The 20,237-nt window shown below is 49.2% G+C and overlaps 1 protein-coding gene across 1 annotated transcript in view; it reads right to left on the bottom strand.

Moving 5' to 3' along the window:
- The window catches only part of Mylk (myosin light chain kinase), a 132,285-nt gene that overhangs the window by 37,505 nt on the left and 74,543 nt on the right, over positions 1–20,237 (bottom strand). Inside the window, exons 17-20 of the mRNA XM_051149861.1 lie at positions 15,121–15,171; positions 14,237–14,364; positions 11,425–11,578; positions 3,728–4,030 (exon numbers count right to left, since the gene is read on the bottom strand). Coding sequence (XP_051005818.1) covers positions 3,728–4,030; positions 11,425–11,578; positions 14,237–14,364; positions 15,121–15,171 — 636 coding nt within the window. The remainder of the gene's footprint in view (positions 1–3,727; positions 4,031–11,424; positions 11,579–14,236; positions 14,365–15,120; positions 15,172–20,237) is intronic.

The following is a 20,237-nucleotide window of genomic DNA, read 5'->3' as shown; positions in this document are numbered from 1 at the left end:
GTAGCCCATTGCTCCAGTGACGTGACCTCCTACGACTGCCACTTGTCCCCGCTGTCCGCTAAGGCTCACAAACTCATTCCCCACCACACTTGCCAGAGAGCCTCTTCCCCTTCAAGTAGAGAGAGCCACCCTTGCTTAGAGCTCACAGCTCCTGAGGAGTCCACAGAAGACTCTGGCTTGGGGCATCTCCGCCCCCTCCCCTTCCTCCTTCCTCTTCCTTCCCTCCTTCACCCCTGCAGCCTGTCCTCTGTGCTCAGGCCTAGCTTGTGTGAACCGTTAGTCCCCTCCTCCCTCTTGGATAAGACAACTGGGCCCAGAGTAGGAGTAGCTTCCTGTCAGCAAGCCCTGGGTGGCCTGGACCCCCTCCTCTGGATTTCAAGCAATTTCCCCACTTGTGTTTGTCTGCAGCAGTGGGAGGGTTCTGGAAGCTATGCAGGACTTCCTGCTGTGGAGTTGGAGGGCAAGGCCACTGCCCACCAGCATGGCATAGTCCTGGATGCTGCAGCTCTGGCCTCCGGAAAGCCATGCCTGTTAGGCTTCTGGGTTGATCAGGGATGCTGGTTTCTACAGCAGGGGCTGGATAACTTCTAGTGCAGCCAGTGACCATGTCTTCTCTTTCTTTACCTGTCACTCCCCAAATAATATCCTAGACACTCCCTGCCCGACCCTATTCTGCCTGCTCCCTTAAGGATGTGTGTGTGTGTGTGTGTGTGTGTGTGTGTGTGTGTGTCCCCGCCTGTGCGTGTTAGAGTGTTCAGAGGGAGGCAGATGGTGGCTTTGTTATTTTGTTTCTCCAACATACATTTGAAGGCACCCAGTGGATTGGAGCCTTCTGAAAGCCGCCATGAGCCGGGCCCAGGCCAGCTTCCTGGGTGACAACTGTGGCTATCAGGTAGCCTTGCCTGTGTACCTCCCAAAAGTTAAGAAGTGAAGGTATTCTCTGGTAGAGTTTTGGGGGTCTCTTATGTATACTGTCATATCTGCAAGTGGCGACAGTCTGACTTCTTCCTTTCCAGCTCGTGTCCCCTTGATCTCCTTCAGTTGTCTTAGTGCTCTAGCTAGGACTTTGGGTACTATGCTGAAGAGATAGGGAGAGAGCAGACAGCCAAGGGATGTTGACACCCTTCTCTGAGAAGAAAGGGAGGAGGGCACAGGGGGAGGAGATGGGAGGGGGAGGGCCTGGGAGGACAGGACGGGAGGGATCTTCCTACTGGGATGTAAAGTAAATACAATTAACGAAAATTGTATTTTAAAATGAAAAAAGAAGAAGAACTGAAGGTGTCCAGCATGCAGCTGGTCAAGTGGTAGCACGGAGCTGGATGTTTCCCTCTGGCATCTACTTCCTCCCTTCTGGAGCCCTCACGTAATTTGAGGGCTGTTTTATACCTAATTTTGCAAACTCAGGAGATTATCATAAAGACTGTCACACTCAAGGTGCCCTGGGTTACATAGTGCTTCCAGGATGGCTCTCTCCCCGTCTCCTTTGATACCTCAGGGTCCCACAATGGTGTCTGCTTGACACCCTTACTATCCATCCAAAAGCAGTCTCCCTTCTGTTCTCCACCTTCTCCGCCTTAAATCCACAGCGCTCTTTTCTCTCTTTCCGTAAAACTCGGCATAGACCCCACACTTCCAGCCTTTTCCATTCATCCCTTCACCAGGGCAACCGTTTTTTCCACCCTGTGGAAACTCTGTGGACTTTTATTCAAAGATCTCTACCAAAGAACAGGCAATTCCAACAGCCCCTGTCTCTTCAGCACTTAATGCGCTCTTCCCTCGCAACGCATTCCCTCCCCGTGTCCACAGTGAGCCCCAGATTTTTCACAGCCCATCTGGTACCCCAGGCTTTCACACCGTGGCACCAGCGTCACCTTCTTCTAGCCTCTAGGTGACCTTACTGATGTTATTCGCTTGTCCATTAAGCAGGGAAGCGTCCCCTTGCTCCTTCCAAGGTTGGGACTCAGTGGCCTGAAGAGCCTTCTCCTTCTGTATCCCTCAGAGAGCTCTACTAAACTAGCCTGAAACAAGACCCTCACCGTCTCCCAGTCTCTCTGTCATCTCACGTTCAAGTTCCTCAGGCCAGAGGGGAGACAGCCTACCTGAGCTCTTCCCTCAGTCTGACCAAAGGACAACAAACTCTGGGCTAGGCAGCTCTGGGTTAAGGTTTCTGCTCACCACTCTCAAGCTCTGCGGCCTTAGGCGAGAAGCTCCACCTCTCTGTCCCCACTTCCCTCTCTGTCAGGTGAGGGCAGTAGCAATAGCAACCCGGCTCACTGCGCTCCCAGGACTGACGGAAGCGGGGAGAATGCAAAGTCATGAGGGTGCTGCTCGTGTATGGCAGAGGCTCAATGGTTGGCTTTAGCCACATGACTCCAAACACCAAGCCTCTAATGGTCTCTGGAATGTGTGCTTAGTTATCCAAGCCAGGAACTAGGGAGTCATCTCAGAATCACCTCAGCTCTCTCACACCCTCACCCCCAAATCATCAGTGGCCCCCTCTATACTGCGGGCTTTACTTCATGCTCTTTCCACCCCCCTACTGGGCTACGCTCATGGAGGCTCAACCCCACCCCTCCGCCACCCCAGCTCACCCCAAACTCATCCTTGTAGTCCATCAGCAAGTCTAAGGCTTCTGGAATGTTCATGGGTATGTAAATGCCTTCAAGAGCAAATCATGTCTTTAGAAAGCCTGGGATGCCTGGGCTGAGGAAACACAAGGCTGCCATATTTGAGCAGCAAAATTCGACTACTTCACAAGCTTCCTTTCTCAGAGACCAACCACACATCTCTGTGACTTTATGTGCACTACCATTTTCACCTTACTTCCTTCTGTTCTAACTCACATGACATATGCCATTGCTACACCTAAAGCTTCAAATGCCACCTGTTCTGTCACGCCCTACCTTTGCTTAGGCTGTGTCCTCTATATGAAATGCCCTTCCTTATTTCCCTTGCTTCTCAGTGTACCAGAGACTTGTGTTCCAAGACACAGCTTAAGCTGTGAGTTCGAGGCCAGCCTGGTCTACAAAGCGAGTTCAGGACAGCCAAGGCTACACAGGGAAACCCTGTCTTGAAAAAAGAAAGAAAGACAGACAGACAGACACAGCTTAAGTGTCACCTCCTCCAGGAAGCCTTCCAGGCTCTCTGGCAAAAATTTCCATGGTTGCCATGTTGTGGTTTCTCCTCTTTATTCACATCACTCTAGTGAGATGCACTTTCTCTTTCTGGCTGTCTCTGCATCCCTCCTTCAACCCAAGTTCCGTATCTGTCCTATATCCCAAATCCTGACTTTGAGCAGACGCTCACTGGTGAGAGCAACAGGAGCAGGGAGGAGATGAGAGGTGAACTCAGGAGCCCGAGGTCTATCTGACAACCTGGCCACTGGCTAACACATCATCCCTCACTAGCGGCAGAGTGACAAAATTTCTGGCACAATGTTTTCTTTGAGTGTGGTATCAGTGATGGAACCCCAAGGCCTTCCCAGACCCTAAGAAATTATTCTGCCACTGAACTATGTCCTCAGTGTGCTGGCTAATGAGTTTTTGAAAGGCCCTATGAACTTCTTTTAAAGTATGGGTCAGCAACGCAGTCTGAAAAATCAAGGTCACCAAAGGCCACCTGCCTGTCACCCCTCTACATACAATCTCTCTAGGCCTCCCTCCCTCTGAATTCTGGCCAGGTTCATGCATGTTTATTTCAAGCCCATGAAGAAAGGAAGGCAGCCTACCCTCAGGCTTTTCTCCCACAGCTGTGAGCTCCGACTCCTGGCTTGGCTCGCTGGTACCATAGACGTTGACCGCCCGCACCCGGAATTTATACTCGCGGTCAGGCAGCAGGTCCTGGACATTAAAAGAGGTGCTGCGGCACGTGGCTAGCTCTTTCCACATCTTGTCCTCTGTGTCCCAGATCTCAACATTGTAGGACTGTACGGCACTGCCTCCATCATACGAAGACCCGTACCAGGACAGGGTCAGCGAGGAACTCCGGATGTCCGAAGCACAAGGTGTACCAGCGGGGGGGTCTGGCTTATCTGGGGGGAGGAAGAAGCACGGGGTCACTCAAATCCTGTAGAACTATGGGGAATGAACTTCCCCCAGCCCCCATGCTGGGAATGAAATCCAGGACACCTGTTTCTCATACACACACACAGCAAACCCCGGCACCAACCAATCACAAATGGGCAACATTTCCTGGGCTGTGTCATGAGGAGAAACCAGATAGTGAAGTCAACCACGTCCTGCTCTCTTCCTTTATTGCATCACTGGGGTCGCAATGCATAACCCTGCCAGCACCGAAAGGCCCATATAGACCCTCTTACTGGAAAGAAACTCTCATCTTTGGATAGTCATTCAGACCGCAAGTCAGGATTTCCTGTACTTTGTCCAAGTCATACACATGTTTTTTGAAGCTGTGTAGGAGTTGTGGTCTATTTCCCATGAAATATTTTTTGAGAAATAGTTGGGTGGGGGTGGGGGTGGGGGGGTGTCATGTGTCTTTCAGGCTCAAAGCCAGTGACCTGTGACACTACTTTCTCTGGAAGTTGGGAAATGCCCGTCCCATTGAGGGCTTGATAGCACAGTAGATAAGGTCTTTGGTCAGGCACATTTGGCTTTGAACACAGATCTGTAGCTAATAAATGCTCAGTGCCTCAGTCTCCTCATCTGCACAGTGTGGGTAATAGCACGGGAAGGCTGTGAGGTGTCCTTTGAAGGTGGCCAACTTGACCAGTCATTACTATTTCTAGCCTTACAGTAGGTTAGCGACAACCACAATCACACGATGGTGTTACCTCTTTGCTGCTGCCGAACAGCACACATGTCAAACGCGTGCTTTCCCATCAGGCAGCAGCCCTTACCCAGCGTCTTCAACTCTCATGGGACTGGTATGTAGTGAGATAAAGAATTTGCAAACTGAACCACAACTATAAATCATTCCTGTCCCTGGCTGAGGGATAGAAAGGGACTGAAGACAAAAGAGAAGTGGCCCTTTCGGCTGGCTGCCTTCCCTCTCGGATGACCTTGACTCAGACCAGTGATGATGTCGCTCATTTCAGGCCAAATCACGGCAGGCAACAGTTTAATGAAGTCCCTGAGTTTCCCTGCATGCTCTTAGTTGCTTATCTGAACAGAATTCGTATTTTTCTGATTAGTTTCCTCAGTTGCTTGGTTAGTTACAGGTTACCTGCTAATTACAGAAAACCCTTCATTTTCAACCAGCCAAGCTTGCATTTAAAACCACGTTATGCGGCTTTGCATGTGAAGGCCAATAAATTCCAGGCCAGTTTGTTTGTTTATCTTTCTTACTGGGATAATAGTGTTCACGTGCACCTCTGAGGATTTCTGCGAGGACTGAGTAAACAAACACCGAAAGGTAAGACTCTGATTTCTATTTCCTCTCTCAGTCCCAGCCAGACAGGAAGGCCAAAGGGAGTCTGAAAAATGACCTTATGATCCTGTGAAGAAACATCTGTGTGTGCGCCTGTGTTTGTATGCAAATATAAAAGAACATAGTCATATGTACACACATTCCTTTTTACCCGTCTTCCATTTTAAGTCTTCCCTCCTTCTCTTTTTGTTTATTTATTTATTTTTAAAATAGGGGTCTCATGACCCACATGGGCCTTGAGCACATTCCCGAGTCATGGACGACCCTGAACTTCTGGCCCTCCTCACTCCACTTTCAGAGTTCTTTGGTTATAGGCACTTGCCAGGACACCTGGTTTCTGTGGTGTTGGGGCTAGAACTCAAGGTTACAGGCATGCTAGCTAGGCACTCTACCAATTGAGCCCTACCCCCAACCACGTGAGCCCCGCCCCAACCCCGTGAGCCCCGCCCCCAACCCCTTGTCTCCTTCTTTGATATTCTAGCTTAATATCTGCTGCCTGGAACTCAACTGGGCCAGAAACCAAAGGCTGGTTCTACTCTAAGAGTGACTCTGGGATCGTGTCCGAGCCACCTCCCATTACTGCAGTGTGACAGTGATGCTGGAAGCTTCCTGCAATGGAATTGCTTCCACTGGCTGTTTAAGATGTTCTCTTAGAAAATCTGTTTGTTCTGAAGGATATATTGGTCTTTTTTAGAAACATTTCTGGTGTTGGCAAGGATGTTTATTATTCTAAATCCTCTTAGAGGCAAGTGCCTCAAGTCCTCTGGAAACCAGCTGAGAAAGTAAAAGAGCCTGCTGGGGAATGAAAAGTCCTTCCTGTCCCCAACCCAGACCTCCTGGCCGACTTAGTCACGGAGGTTTACACAAGTGAAGACTCTGGCCATTGGCTGAGTCCCTCCTCTCTGCTTTGCTTAGGAAAAGACAACTCGGAGAGATCAACATTGCTGACAAAGGTACCCCGATTTCCGTGTGATGGAGTTTCCCTCAGGCAGCACAAGAAAAGGAGGAAGTGTGGGGAAAGAGGCTTGCATTTCAAGTAAAAATTGTCACTGGGAAGGGATTTGGTAGCCAGTAGAGTCCAGAAGTCCTAGAGGCTTAGGAGCTCTCTTCTGGGCATGCCCTCAGAGCCATGGGCTATGTCTGATGTCTATTTTTTCCAACCTACAGAGCCCACATGAGTTGAACTAAGCAGTAATAGAACCCTTGGGTGGGACCAGGATTCTCCCATGAGCCTCACTGCTAAAGACAGACACATTCAGCCTGGGTAGTGCCTGGCAAACAGAAGAGTGGCTTGCTCTCCGTAGCTAGACCCACACTTCCTCAGAATTTCCCAGGGCTCCCTGGAGACGCGGCGGACAGGACGGAAAACCCTTCCAAGGGAAGGCTTTCTCATAGGTCCAGCTGCAAGCTTTTTTGCTCAGTGGAGGGTTCCTATTCCTGGGAAACCAGAGGACCTTCTCTGCAAGGCTTCCATTCCCATCAGCCCAACTTCCCTCTGGCCTCCTTGTGTTTGCGCACACGAGGTCGAGGTCTGTCTGTGCTCCTCTAGGCCCGCCTAGACGGCCATCCACAGATGCCGAATTTCAACAGCCACTGGCCTAACTGCAGCACACTCTTACGAAGGAACTCTCAGAGGCCGAGACTGCCCTCACTGTGCTGGCTATCCACGTGACACAGCCACGGATCAGCTGGGAAGGAAAGGCGTCATGGGCATACCTATGGGAATGTCTTGACTGCTAATGGATGCAGAAAGACTCGGGTCCTCATGGATGAGTAGACTCCCTAGGCAAGAAGTCTTGAATAGCAGCATTAGGGGAAGAACCAGCCAAGAGCGAGAGAGCACACAAAGATGCATAGAGCCTCTTTGCTCTTGACTGAGGATGTGAAGTGGCTAGCTACTTCAGTTCCAGCCTAGACTGCCCTGAAAGGATGGACCATAAGCCAGCAGTGAAGGACAGAGAAGCCCTTTCCCCCTCTTCCCCGCCCCCCCCCCCCCCCAAAGGCTGCTTTTGGCTGGGTGCATGTTATTACAGTAAAGTGGAATGCCCACTAGTCAGCAACAAAGCCTCAGGAGAGTCCCACAACTCTGTGCACCCAGACTGAGTTTGGTCCTTTCTAGGCTGTCAGGTGGAATGGGATCAAGCGAGCGACTGGCTTCCACCGGTGAGCCAAGCATCTCTAAGGGCTGTCCTCCCACCCTTTCAAACCACACGCGCTTTCAACTCAAAGGGCATTTGGTGCGTGTTGGGTGTTTAGGGGTCTCTCCTTTAAAGTTGGGAAGAGGCCTGCTTTTCTTGTGCAGGGTGAGTGACATTAAAGAATCCATCTGGACCTACTGCTCCTCCTCCCTCCTCTCCCAGGCCACACAGTGGCGCGTGGGGCGCAGGCCCAGACCAGGCAGCACCACTAATTCTTACACTGCTTCTTAAAATACAATAATCATTAGCCTCGGAAATAGCCAAGTATCCCTCACTTAGACTAACTGGGGGAAGGGCTGGTTTTGTTGATTTGAAAATATGACTTATGGATGATCGGGGGGGGGGGGGGGAGACAGCTCTTCAAAGAATATGCCACAGGAGACCTCGGCAGCCAGCGAGTCCAAGTTGCATTGAACTGGCCTTATTTAGTTGGTCCGTCAAGTGGACGCTTCTCAAGTGCTTCAAAACGATCTGGAGTAGGTGGAACAATCTCTGCTTTATCTCATTTATGTTTACATCTATTTAATAAACCCCAATTGGATAATATGCAGATGTCCCTGGAGACACACAGGTAAATCAGCTTAATCCTGATTTACTTTGGCCTGTGTCTAGATTCACGGGCTCTGAATGAATGTAGCTTTGCTGTGGCCATCGATACAAGTCCTCATTTTATTGAGCGATTCTATTCTTAGCTCTGGGGTGGGGGAGGCAGACAGAAAGCCTGCTCTCCATTCCATTCCCCTCCTAGGACGGCATTTAACATGTCGCTCCTGCCAGCTGGCAGGCAGCCACCCTGATGGCCCTGTCAGCACTGGCCGCGCAGAGAATAAGAAACTCAACCATAAAAGGCCAGAACCACAGCTTCTGCCGGCCCGTGGGGCTGGGGGAGGGGGGAGTGTGGCACCGGCACAGGGGTGGCCCTGGGTGGGGGCAGGGGGCACTGGTTCCAGAAGAGCAGTTCAAAGTTGCTGAGCCCAAAGTTACCCCCATACCACAGGGGTGGATGGATGGGCCACACTGAGGACCAGCAGGCAGGCACTGAGGTCTGATGACAGCACTGGGGCGCAAGCTGATCCAGGTCTAAATGTACGGCAAGCTGGGCCACCAGTACCAGTGGCCCCCCAAAGCTCCTGACTCCTTGGGAAGTTACAGAAATCAACATTTGCAGTCATCAAAGAGAGAAAGACGGTGGACTGGGCCCCCCTTTAGATGAGAAACCTATTCCCCCGATCCTTTGGTACACCCACTTCCCTAATCCCTGATCTAAGGAAGCAAAGGAAGGGATCAGAGGAAGACGAAAGGAAGAGGGGACGTGAACCCAGAATGATGGGCGCTAGGACAAGGGAGAGGCAGAGAGAAATGGAGTCCGTGGTGGGAGTGTGCACTGATGCTCTGTGTTCTGGACCCCTCCCCGCAAGAATCCACTCTTCCCTACTGCGTAGGGCCTGGAGAGAGAGATGCTGGAAGGCTCCCCAAGGCTCAAGTTGAGAAAATGTGGGGTGGGGAATCAGAGTCAACAGTTACCTCCCTAGCATGTGGTAGTTTTCCAAATAGGCTGCATATCACCAGGATGAGTTTCCAAGCCATCGGTTTCTCTGCCTTTGAGGTATCCTTCCCTCTTCACCCGCCCACAGGCCCATGGGTACATCTGGAGGGCAGGTGTTTGAGAGTTTGATGATGGTTCTCCCCTACTTCCCCTCTCTAAGGCTGAAAGCATACCTATCCATCTTGGCCCTAAGGTAATGATATGACATAAAGATGGAGGAGGAAAAGTGGGGCCAAAGACAGGGGCCACAAAGTTACAGAGCTAAGAGAGCCTGTAAGTCATCCCCAACTGTCACCTTCATGCCTGGATAGATTCCTAGAGATGAATTCTAAGCACTGTGGCCCACAAATGCTTCCCTAAAATTCTTCTGTTCTGTAGGTCCAAGGCAAGGCTATGAGCCCTGCTGTGAAGTTGGGGTGTAGTCTTCACACTGAACCCAAAGAAGCCCTTTTCCCAATTTTCCCAATTGGAAACCCTTTAAACTGGAAAGTCAAGATTGACTGGAAAACCCGCTCAAGCCTAATGTGCATGCTAATAAATACCGGGTCAAAGCCCTTCATGCGCCAGGTGTGGTGGCACATGCCTTTAATCTCAGCACTAGAGAGGCAGAGGCAGGTGGATCGCTGTGAGTTCGAGGCCAGCCTGGTCTACAAAGTGAGTCCAGGACAGCTGAGGCTGCACAGAGAAACCCTGTCTCGAAAAAAAAAAAAAAAAAAAAAGCCCTTTATGCACCCCACATGTGGAGGCCCACATAGGCACAACATACAGCCTACTGCCCCCTAGCTGCCCTTTTGTTTGTCCCTCTACTGTAGTATGCACCTGCCACATGGGGAACAGTGACCAAGGGAAGACACTGAGTATCACCCATGGGAGGAAACCACTTAGAAAGTAACTGAGAGGTGGCAGACTGGGGCATAGCAGCAGCCACTAGGAAAGAAGGGACAGAGCAAACCTGAGACTTGGGCTAAACATGGGCTCCACTCAGTGGGGAGTCAGAGGTAAGGGAAAGGAGTTAGGATTAGGAGTCCTGGTGCTCTTAGAGGAACAAACAGTCTCTGCAGACCAAGCGACATGGAAGCAAGGGGCAGGCAGCTACAGAGAGCCAGGGGCGAAGGAGCAGAGACTGCTTTGCCACGGAGTTTGCCCAGGGGTGGGGGTACAGAAAGCAGAGCACTGCATGAAGGGACATCACCACAGGACAGCAATGCCTGTGCTTCTGGCGAGGATGGCAACTTTGTGAGGAACAAGCAGAGAATGAAAGGATGGTGGAGCCCCAAGAACCTGGGAACTGGACCAAAAGAAAGAGCCCCCGCAAAGGCAAAGGGGACCCATTAATGGTATGATAGACACACCTGGAGGTGTGGAGGCCACCAAGGTCAGAAAAGTCCTGCCTTGTGTCTAACAGTTCTCAGTGAAGCGAGAGGTCAAAGGGCTTTGTATGTGTGCCTGGGAGGTGGGGAGTGTGTCTCAAGAAATAGCACTGGTCCTCCAGACAAGGACAAAAAGCTCTGAGGGGGCACTGATAGCTCAGCCAGCCTAGGGACACCAGTGTATAGCCTGGAGTGTACAGGAGATACAGTCAGTGTTCATGCTGCAATCCCTAAAGGAATGGAAGTGGCATTGATCCCAGGAAGGGATCTACAGGCGATGGTGGTTTGAATCAGATAACCCCCACACGTCTCAGGGGTCGGAATACTTGGCTCTCAGTTGGTGGCTGTTTGAGGACAATTAGGAGGTGTGGATTTGCTAGAGGAAGCCTGTCACAGGAGGTAGGCTTTGAGGTTTCAAAAGACTTCAGCCACCTCAAGTTAGCCCTCTCCGCTGTTTGTTTGCAGGTTGAGGTGTGGGCACGCTCTCGGCTGCTGCTCCAGTGCCATGGCTGCCTGCTGCTATGCTGCCCACCATGACAGTGAGGGACTCTTATCCCTCTGGATCCATAAGCCCCCAATAAACCCTTCCTTCTGCAAGCTGCCTTGCCCATGGTGTTTGAGCACAGCAATAGAAAACGGTGGATGTGAGGCAAAAGAAGTTAATGTGCTACCAGGAAGCCCTGCCGTGGGAGGGCTCAGGGTATGCACTGGCCAGGAAGGCAGAGGACCAAGGAGGGGACTCAGGGAGAGGAAGATGCTAGGCGTGTGAAGTAGAGGCAGGGATGGAGTCTGCATCGGTTTGCATGAGACTGTGTGAGCAGGAAGGCAGGGGAACTAGGAAGCGCTGATGTTGGGCGGGGGGTGGGGGGGTTGTAGTTTGCTTCCCACATCCCTCATTCTCACTGTTTCTGTTTCCTACACTTACCCACGACCGTGAGGTTGACTTGGGCCTGCCTGCTGCCCAGCTTGTTCTCCACCACCAGTGTGTAGCAGCCACAGTGCTCCTGGCGCGCTGCCAGGATGGTGAGCTTGCTGCCACTCTCGCTGGTCTCCACCTTGATGTGCTCGCTCTCCTGGATCTGCGGGAAGAAGAAGCAGGAGTGAGGAAAGCATCCCTCATACTCTCTATTCCCAAGGATGGAGGAGACAAGGCGGAGGGAGCAGGGATTGCCCCAGCCTGTCTGCGTGGTGGTGCATACTTGTAATGCCGCTGCTGGGGGAGCAGAGACAGGAGGCTGCCTGGGAACTGCTGGCCAGCCAGTCAGGCATAACTGATAAACTCCATGCCAATAAGACACCATGTCTCAGTCGAGGTAGATGGCTTGCCTGAGGATGACAGGATGACACCTGAGGTAGTCCTCTAGCACACGCGTGCGCACACACACACACACACACACACACACACACACATGCACACACACACAATACACACATACACACACAGACACACAAACACACACAAAAAATAGGGTGCTGATTATTCATGCTACAGCACTGATGAACCCTGAAAACAATATATCAAACCAAACCAAACCAGAAAACAAAAAACCCAAAGCAAAATAACAAAATAAAAACATATCCTGAGACAAAAGGTGATGTGGTAGATTCCATCTACCTGACATGTTCAGAATAGGCAAATCCATAAATAGAATTCCTCGTAGTAACAGAGACAGGAGAAGGGGAGGAAAGACACTGCCTTCGGGGTGAGGAAGTGGGTAATTCTAATGCGTGTCCAATCTTATGTGTTGATTGACATCACTGGATTGCATGCAGCGGTTTTGACATCATTGAGTTGTATGCAGTGATTTTTCTTAACCAATTAAAATTAAAAATTTTAGCCAGACATAGCACAGGCGTGTATTTCAGCTGCTCAGGAGTCAGGTGGGTCACAAGTTCAAGGCCAGCCTAGCTCAAAAAGTAAAAAAGAAGACTGGAGCTGTAGCTTAATGGGAGAGGAGTTGCCTAGCACACGTAAGGCCTAAATCCAAAAGTCAGTCCTTAGTACTGAAAACCACTGGAGTTCCTCGTGCTGGTTTGAATGAGAGCAGCCTCCACAAACGCTTATGTTTGAATGTTTGGTTCCTAGTTAGTGGAGTGTTTAGGACATGAGCTCTTGTTGGAGGAGGTGTGTCATTGGGGATGGGTGTTAAGGCTTCAAAAGTCCATGCCAGAACCAGTCTCCCCCTCCCCCCCAATTCCTGCGGATCAGGACGTAAACTCTCAGCTACTACTGTAGCGCCATGCCTGCCTGTCTGCCTGCCGCCACGCCCCCTGTAGGACGGTCCTGGACTAACCCTCTAAACTGTAAGCAAGCCTCCAATTAAATGCTTCCTTCTGTAAGTTGCTTTGTCAGGGCGCTGCCTCCTCACAGCAACAGAACAGAACAGTAACGAAGGCGGTGCTCAATTGCATTAGCCACATTCCATGTGCTCAACATACAGGGCCAGTGGCTACCGCGCTGGATAGTACAGATGCAGAAGGGTTTCATAATTTCAGTAAGGGTTCTTCTGAACTTGAGTAATCGGCTCCGCCAGAGATAAGAGTCTACCTTATCCACCAGTGTACAGCGCCAGGGCCATGTTTTCTTCTCCCTCCCTTGAAACCAGCTCTGCTTTCCTCCCAGGGACCAGTGGCTCATCTCTTGACCTATGACAATTTGCATGGCATGGAAACAGTGAGGGGGCTTACACAGACTCGTCACACTTTCTATAGCAGTGGTTCTCAACCTTCCTAACGTTGCAATTCTTCAACACAGTTCCTTGTGTTGTGGTGATCCCCAAACATAAAACCGTTAGGAATGATAATGTAAGTATCTATGTTTCCCAATGGTCTTAGGTGACCCCTACAGCAAAAGGGGCGGTCGACTCCAAGGGGGTCATGACCCATAGGTTGAGAACCACTGTTCTGATAGGTTCCTAATGCAGAACCAGCCCAGCACTATGGGATGTCGGCTGATCACACACACACACCTCAGTACCATTACTAAGTGTGAACAGAGAAGAGCTGGGTCCTCCAAATTTCTCTACAAGTAGGTTTTTTGGCAATTCGACTGTTTTCATAGGGAGCATTATTATAAATTGAAGCTTTACTTCTGTGTCATTCTGCCAAATATCTATTTAATATATAATTTATATGCACAAACACGTAGGCTTGCTTTGATCTTTTAGCATGTGGTAAGTGGAAGCCGTAAGCAGATAGGAATCAGGAGACTGATGCAGAACCACTGGTGTCGGAGGGGTCATCTGAGGGCTTTGATTTTCCGCCTCTAAAGAGGAATTCTAGGCAGATGGACTCAGATGAGGCAGGAGTAATTTTATTAACAAACTGCCTATAAAGTCAGGGGTTACTGGTAGACGCAGAAGCAAAGGTCAGCAAGAACCCAGTTTGTTGAATAGGTTACTGCTCCCTGTTTTTTTTCTTTTTCAGTAATTATTTTTCAGTAACCAGGTTTTGTTATACTAGGCAAGTTTCCTACCATTAAGCTATATCCCTGGCCCTCTGTGTTTTCTTTGGACAGGACTCTGTAAGGTTGGCTGGGCTGTTCTTGATCACGCAACTCTCCTGTCTCAGCCTTCCAAGTGTTGGGATTCCAGGTATGCACCACTACGGCCTGTGCTCTCTCTCTCATTTCTGAAGTGGAGAAGAGCAATACCATCTCTCCACCACAGCACTTCCCCTCTATTTTTTGGCCCAGGGGCTGTAAGTTGTCCTTAGGCCACCCTGCTTCCATGACTGACCTGCTTTCGGAACTTCATCCATGTGCAAGTGATGGGCTGGGTACCAGCCACTTTCCCAAACAGCTCCACAGGCTCTCCTGCGCGGACCTTCTGGTCCTCAGGGAACTGGATGATCTGAGGGGGCATGGCTAGGAGAGGACAAACAGAATGTGAAGCAGAGGGGTGGGGCAGGGCTTAGACATGCTGATCTCACAGGCACTGCTGTCATGTTAGCCTGTTGGTGCCTCTCTTCCCTTCTGGAATCTTCAAGATAACAATGAAGGTACTGACCCCTGCCTGTCCCTGTACAGACCCCCTACTGAGCACAGGGACTCTGTAGAATCCCCAGAAGTGTCCCACACAATTTACACCACACAGTTCTTCATAGATTGGTTTTGGTGGAATTTGGCTCTCCCCATACTGGTCTGAATCTCGGTCCCAGATAATTTCTTAATTTAGCATTACCTTGTGTCTAACCTTTCAGTCACCCTGGCTGATAGGCTCGATGTGGTTTCTGCCTTCAAATGTCTCCCCAGGGACAACAAACAACTCCGGGAAAACAAGGACATACAGAGCAGGGCCTAAACGCAGCAGGATGTGGGCCACGCTCATGCAGGGTAGAGTGGAGGAATGAGATTGGGGCTCAATTCTGCAGAAGGGACAGAAGAGCCATTGGCAGGCTGTGATAGGGCACACCCAGGTGGAGGCAGAGGAAGGGAGCAGGAGAGGATGTGGGTGAGGCAGCAGCTGGGCATAGGTTCCCTAGAAGAGAAAGATACAGCCCAAAGTGTGGAGCTTGAAGGAGGAAAAGGCCTCTGCCCACTCCCCGTGTACGGTCAGTCAGAGGCAGAGAAGGTTCTATGGCAGAATATCCCCTTGTCCTCAGCTAGGACTCTGGCTATTACCCGCTTTCGTAGGTGTCTTGGGGGCAGGTTTCTTTTTTACAGTTGCATCACCTAAAACAAAGAAGTACACAAGTTACCAAGTTAAGAAGTCAGTTATGTTTTCCCAGAATGCTCCTAGGTCCTGGGAGGATGTTGTCCTGCCCCCTGGCCGCTCATCTATAGAAAGCCCTCATTCTGCTGTACCTTCCCATGGATCTTCTTGCTGCCCTGATAACAGTCTTAGGGTCCCATGACTATCAGTCCCCAAGGGCCTCTACAGGAGCCCCTAGAAGCAGCGGGGTAGAAGCTCTCGAAACTCTATTGCCTCTCACAGTCCTATTGAAAGATGGCAACCAAAACCTCAAAAAACTACATGCTCACCCTAACTTTCAGGAAGCGCAGAAAGGAAATTATGTCAGATAAAGCGACTAAAATTAGCCTTGGTGTGGATCCAAGGGTCTCGGGCTTCCTTTGGGTCACAGGCTGTGACTAGTTGTTGTTTCTTTAAAAACAAAACAAAACTCCCCAAAGCAAACATTTGATGAATGGATCAATGAATGAATGGAAGCTGGGAGTGGTGACTCATGCCTGCTACCTCAGTCCTTGGGAGGCTCAAGCAAGAGCACTGTCACAAGTTCAAAGGCAGCCTGGGCAGCACAGTGAGTTCCCAGCGAGCTTGGGATGCTAGACACTATTGCAAACGCCGACGTCAGAAAAAAAGTGAGCGAATAAATAGTATCTTGCTATCTTCCCATCTTCCCTTCCTACTCTGCTTTCTCTAACTCAACAAGAAAACTGACTCAGACAGAACTGCCTCACAGCACAAATCTACTTATCTGGCTAAATAAAAATATACACATTCAGAAACATCCACGTTATTTCTCATGTATTCATTTCATATTTCTTCCAAGTCATTTTCAAAAATTGAAATATAGCCGGGCGGTGGTGCCACATGCCTTTAATCCCAGCACTCAGGAGACAGAGGCAGGCAAATCACCGTGAGTTCGAGGCCAGCCTAGTCTACAAAGCGAGTCCAGGCTAGTCAAGATAACATAGAGAAACCCTGTCTCAAAAAAACAAACAAACAAACAGAAATCAAAATATATCATTCCCCCCCCAAACCCTTCCTTTGCTCTCATAAGTTCATGCCCTCTTTTTCTTTTTAATGTTGATAACTGCTTTTTCTCCCTAGCTAAGGGAAGCCACACTCAAAGGCTCCTACTTATCTGACACTCTAGAAAGGCCATACTGTAAGAACAGAGGATAGATCAATGGCTCCCAGAGGTGCCAGGGAAGGACTGGCAGGCAGCACGGGGAGACCAATCTTGACTAGTTGTCATTAAATGACCTCTCAAATTGTTCAAGACTCGCACAACTAGGCACTGCAGAAGACGCACAGGGAAATGACACTGTAATTCAAGGGGGGGGGGGCATCACCAAGGAGATCTGCCGTAAGCGCCTTATATGAATCCTAGCCCTTGGGCTAGGGATTTAGCTTAGGATTGAATGCTTTCCTGACAAGCACAGGCCCTGTTTTCTATTCTCGTAACCACAGAACAAGAACACACACACACACACACACACACACACACACACACACACACACACACACAGAGAGAGAGAGAGAGAGAGAGAGAGAGAGAGACTGCAGCTCTACTCATAACCCTTACCCTGATTTATCACCCTCCTCAGCACTTGCCATATAACAAACTACATATTCACTTGTTTTATGTTTGCCTTTCCTTTCCCACCAAAGTGCAGTATCTTGAGATGGAGTGTTTTTGCTGTTCGCTGTTATATGTCTAACGTGCATGACACACAGTAGGCACTCAGTAACTGCTGCCAAATGAATGGGTAGGTAGATATTGAGGCACTTGGCTACTACAGAATAGAGGGGCAGCCCTGGGGCCAGCCATGGCTGTGGAAGTGCTCTGTGACAGGAGGCTTGGCTAGCTCTGAGTATTTCCGCAGAGGAGACAGTGCTCTCTGAGAGGACAACTAAAAGGAGGGCACCCTGACAGAAACACCTGGAGACCACTGTGGCCTAGTAGCTAAGTCTCAGGGAGAGGCCTGCTTCCCCGCTGGCCGGCTGCCGCAGCTGTTCCCTATCTTGCTATGGGCCTACTATGTACCACTTAGCAAACACTAGGAAGCAGGGTAGTGGAGAGAAAAACCAAATGTGTTGAAAATTAGGCTTCAAGGTCCTAAACATTAGGTAGTGCGGTTCACAAGAAAAACTTTTATCTCCCTTTGGCCATAAAGAATGCTTCTGGAACAGCTGAGAGTGTGTGGCTATCATCAATAAGTCAGATGATAGTACGCTTTTGACGTTTTTCTATTTTGATCATCGTAATGTGGTTTATAGAACACATTCGATTTTTAGGAAAAATCAAGTCTAAACTATTTAAATGTTTAAGGTTTCATAGCTATAATTTTCTTTAAAGCTGCTCATAAGCATAGTTATGTATGTATGTATGTATGTATGTATGTATGTATGTATGTATGTATATGTATATGTGTGTGTGTACAAGGTAAAGAGAAATATGGAGAAATAGGGAATGCTGGGTATATAGCTCAGTGGGGAAGAGCACTTACCTAGTGAGGGCAAGACCCTGAGTTCAACCAGAAGAAAGAATATATGAAAAAGAAAACAGTAAAATGTTAATATCTGAGGAGTCTGAAGGGTATAAAATAATTATTTGTGTTACATTTTTTGTGATTTTTTTTTCTATAAGGCCAAAATTATTTCAAAATAAGAGTTAAACAGGAAGCTAAAAAGTAAGATAAGGGGACTGGAGAGATGGCTTAGTGATTAAAAGCGCTTGATGCTCTTACAGAGTACCCAGGTTCAGTGTCTAGCACCCACATGGTGGCTCCCAACATTGTGTAACTCCAGTCCTAGGGGATCTGGTGCCCTCTTCTGGCTTCAGTGGCATAACACACACACATGATACACATACGCACATGCAGAGAAACACTAATACACATAAAATAATAATAAATAGGTCTTTTAAATTGTTCTAAAAATAAGGTAACATCCAGTTTTTCAAATGCAGCAGAAGAGAGAGCATTGTGGTGTGGAGAACATGGTCACAAGCTCATCACTGGGGAATGGTGGGTGGACCCAAGGCCTAAGAAGATGGACATAGCGAACGGGGAGGAGTCCAGGTTAGCAGCAGCAGATGCAGTCAGATGACGATGGTGGTGGTCATCAGTAGGCTAGCGAGGAGATGAAGTGAAGCTAGTACGCCAATTTAACTAGAGACAACTCAGTATTTAGTTCCTCTAACGAACTTAGTTCATTTCAAGTACTTAATAACCTGTACATGATTAGTGGCTGTCACACAGTGCAGGCACAGAACGTGTCTATAGTGATAAAGAGCTCTGACAGACAATGTTAGCCTCGTGTGCCAGAGAGCTGGGTCTTTAGCCTGAACGATCAAGGAGGCTTTTCACACACAGCTGTCAGACTGGGTCTGAGTACCCTCGCTCACGTCTTCACAATTCTTTAGGGGGGCAAGGACATCCAATTAGGATACTGCCACCTCTTGGAAGGCACTTAGAAGGACCACACAGAAAAGATGGATGAGTGACAGAGGAAGCATTAAAAGGATCTAGGGAACTAAACAAAGTGGAGGTACACAGGCCCTTTGAGAATCGCTACGTAGAAACATGGGGAAATTGTAGCAAAGGAAGATGGGATGTGAGCGTGAATGATGAATAGTTTGGCCTGGAAAGTATCGGTCTGTAGGCAAGCTTCTAGAAGCCAGCGGCAGAACAGTGGAGAAACACTGGCAGAGACCGGAGGTGAAGATTTCAGATTTAAGCTGCAATTAAAATGAGATCAGGAAAGCTGTGTCAAAGACTCAGGGAAAAGAATGCAATGAAATATGAGAAGGGCCAGGGCTTATCCCAGGAGATGCACCTCTACTGACAACTGGGTGACAGAGGGGGCTTGGAAGGACCGACAGAGTAGAAAATGTCACTGTGAGCAAGGGTGGAGGATAGATGTTGGGAGGGATCTCCAGATATAACCAGAGCAAAGTGCAGGGTGATGCTGGAGGCTTGTGTGTCACACACACACACACACACACACACACACACACACACACACACACACACACACACACACCCCAATCCAGAGGACATGGCCAAGGAAAATGGAGAGGGTAGGTGTACAAGGAAGCAGCAAGACACCTGTCCAGAGCTGGGGACGATTGTTACAACTGAATGGTATCCACTTCCACGCATGTGTTGATGCTGTAACCTTCAGTATTTCAGAATGAGGCTGCCTCAGACACTGGGCCTTTGAAGAGGTGACTGTGTTAAAATGGGTCATTAGGGCAGGACCTAGTCCAATCTGATTGGTGACCTTGAAAAAAAGGAGGAAGGAGGAAGAAAGGAAAGAAGGAAGGGGAGAGAGAGTAAGAGAGTAGGAAAGGAATGGGCAGAGAAGGAGGGAGGGAGAGGGAGAGTGAGACAGGGGAGGGGGAGAGAGAGTGGAGAAGAAGGGAGGGGGGTGCCAACTGAGCAGACCTCTACACACAGAGGGAACCATATGAGGAGGAAGATCAGGGAGAAGACAGACACCTGCAAACCCAAAGAAAGAGACCTTGATCTTGGATTTCTGGCCTGTGTTTCAGCCACCCTGTCCACCATCTTGTTATGACAGCCCTGGCAGACCACTGCAGTTAGCTGTCATAGAGCTCCTGCAGAAAGGGTGGAAGTGAGTGAGAAGGAAGAAGACAGTCCTTGGGGTGTGAACTGAGGGTACACAAGGCAGTGGGCAGCATGAGCCCAGAGGCTATAAAGGCTTTCCCCTTGCTTGTTGGCTCTGAGAAACCTTATGTGGCTAGAAGCTAGCACCAAATAACAGATCTTTCAGTGTTAGGCTTAAACAGGATTGAAGGCCACGTCATACATTTGTTCTATAGACTTGTAGTTACTGCTGTTTGAATTAGCATTTGAATCTGCTCAGTAAGAACAACTTTAAATGTTAACAATGTTCTATATGCTATACATATTCCATATGACCATCTGTAGGAATCCATTAATGGTGCTCTGTGCACACAGGAAAAGCTGAGTCACAGGATTCCAAAACTAAAGCTCCTCACAGGTGTTCTACTGTGAGCAAATGC

The sequence above is a fragment of the Acomys russatus genome, chromosome 8 (genome assembly GCF_903995435.1).
Source record: "Acomys russatus chromosome 8, mAcoRus1.1, whole genome shotgun sequence".
Lineage (NCBI taxonomy): Eukaryota > Metazoa > Chordata > Mammalia > Rodentia > Muridae > Acomys > Acomys russatus.
Note: the sequence above shows the minus strand (reverse complement) of the source record. Positions and strands in the feature narration are given on the sequence as shown.